At 50.7% G+C, this 2222-nt stretch overlaps 1 protein-coding gene across 3 annotated transcripts in view; it reads left to right on the plus strand.

The window, feature by feature from the left end:
• The window catches only part of UCMA (upper zone of growth plate and cartilage matrix associated), a 13181-nt gene extending 11562 nt beyond the window's left edge, over positions 1–1619 (plus strand). For all 3 annotated transcript variants that reach the window (XM_011968138.1, XM_011968139.1, XM_011968140.1), the window contains one exon: positions 1182–1619. In XM_011968138.1, the coding sequence (XP_011823528.1) occupies positions 1182–1279 (98 nt within the window). In that variant the 3' untranslated portion in view covers positions 1280–1619. The remainder of the gene's footprint in view (positions 1–1181) is intronic.
• The last annotated feature ends 603 nt before the right edge of the window (positions 1620–2222 follow it).

Consider the following 2222-nt stretch of genomic DNA (forward strand, 5'->3'; position numbering starts at 1 on the left):
CTTCCTTCCTTCCTCCTTCACTTCCTTCCTTCCTTCTTCACTTCCCTCCTTCCTTCCTTCCTTCCTTCCTTCCTTCCTTCCTTCCTCCCTCCCTCCCTCCCTCCCTTCTTTCTTCTCTTTCCTTCCGTTCCCTCTTTTTCTTTCTTTTTCTTTTTTTGAAACAGGATTTCACTCTGTCACCCAGGTTGGAGTGCAGTGGCATGATCTCAGCTCACTGCATCTTCCACCTCCCAGGTTCAAGTGATTCTCATACTTCAGCCTCCTGAGTAGCTGGGATTACAGGTGTGTGTCACCACTCCTGGCTAATTTTTGTATTTTTTAGTAGAAATGGGGTTTCACCATGTTGGCCAGGTTAGTCTCGAATTCCCGACCTCAGGTTATCCGCCAGCCTCGGCCTTGCAAAGTGCTGGGATTACAGGCATGAGCCACCCCACCCAACCACTCCCAGCACTTTGGGAGGCTGAGGCAGGAGGGTTGCTTGAGACTAGGAGTTGGAGACCAGCCTGGACAACACAGTGAAATTCCATCTCTACAAAAAAATTAAAAAATTACCCAGGCGTGGTGGCACAGGAGGCTGAAGTGGGAGGATCGCCTGAGCCCTGGGAGGTTGAGGCTGTGGTGAGTCATGATCATGCCACTGCACTCCAGCCTGGGTGACAGACTGAGACGCTGTCTCAAAACAAAACAAAACAAGAAAGAAAGAAAGAAAAAGAAAATTAATTCAGAACAGTGTGGAGGAAAAAACTCCAAGACAACAATGATTTCCTTCATGTTTTCAAGGTATGTTTTGTAGCCCCTTATTTTTCTTACATGCCCTTCCAATAGTCCATTCCTGCTACTGTGCTGTTACTTTTTCATCCTGTGTCTTGGTTGTTACGTCTTTGAAACAGGGTTGCATAAGCCTCTGCTCTCCTACACTGGCTGTGCAGGCAGAAGAGCCTGAGATGCCCAGCCCTGGTCTCCACCTGCCTGTGACCTTCACCCATCTGGGCCTGACCTATATACGGGGCCTGCCAGCTCACATGCTCTGGATGCCCACCAGCCCTGGCCTTCTCTCACCAGGCTCACTAGCACTCTCAGTGCAGGTCACCACAGGGCAGGGGTTTGGCTGATGGCTGCTGGGCTTAGTGGCGGGTCAGAGTCCCCCTGTCCTAACAGGTGGCTTTGTCTTTCCGCCCCAGAGCAGGAAGAGAGGAGCCGGGAGGCTGTGGAGCAGTGGCGCCAGTGGCACTATGACGGCCTGCACCCATCCTATCTCTACAATCGCCACCACATCTGATCGCGTCGTGAAGCCAGCCAAGAAGATGAAGCTTGTAGCACACATTGGCATCCCCGTGTTCCAGCAACCTTTCCCATGCAAACTGGCCCTTTAGAGGGTCTTGGCCTGGGGTCTGCAGTGGCCGGCAGGCCTGGAAAAGACACATGCCTTTCCTTCCAGTATATGAAAGTGCCCTGACTTTCACCTCTTTGCAGACCGTCTTCTGAGGTGAGCAACTGCCTGCAGGGCCTCCTAGCACCAAACCTACAGCGGCTTCCCCTGGCTTCGTTCCCAGGCAAAAGAATCACAGTCAAGAATCACATATTTGCTTATGGCTTACAAATAAAAACGCTGAATCAACCTTGTGTATTATCTTCTCAAATCTCCAGCCGAGGGGTGTCATGCTCTCTCCCCTGAGCGATGATGAGATTCTCGCTGAACTGGGTGTTCGAAAGCTTGAACTTGAGGAGCATTGCTCACTCTTCTCAGTATGTCTCGTATGCCACTGAATATGCTAGAGTTGACTCACCCAGTCCTCCATCAGTGTGATCGATTTCTGGACATGAAATGCTGGGTTATAATTTTTTTTTTTTTGAGACAGGGTCTCACTCTGTCACCCAGGCTGCAGTGCAGTGGCAAGATCATGGCTCACTGCGGCCCCGACCTTCCAGGCTTAGGTGATCCTCCCACTTCATTCTCCCAAGTATCTGGGACTCCAGGCACGTACCACCATGCCCAGCTAGTTTTTGTATTTTCAGGAGAGATGGGGTCTTGCCATGTTGTCCAGGCTGATGTTGAACACTTGAGCTCAAGCAATTCACTCACCTCGGCCTTCCAAAGTGCTGGATTACAGGCGAGCCACTGCACCCAGCCGACTTCTACATACTTTAAACTGGCTAAATCGAATTTCTCTTTGAAGAGGTTCTGTGCTTCCTATTGCTGGGCATCTTTGCCAATCCTTTCT

Source organism: Mandrillus leucophaeus, unplaced genomic scaffold (assembly GCF_000951045.1).
Source record: "Mandrillus leucophaeus isolate KB7577 unplaced genomic scaffold, Mleu.le_1.0 Scaffold83, whole genome shotgun sequence".
Classification (NCBI taxonomy): domain Eukaryota; kingdom Metazoa; phylum Chordata; class Mammalia; order Primates; family Cercopithecidae; genus Mandrillus; species Mandrillus leucophaeus.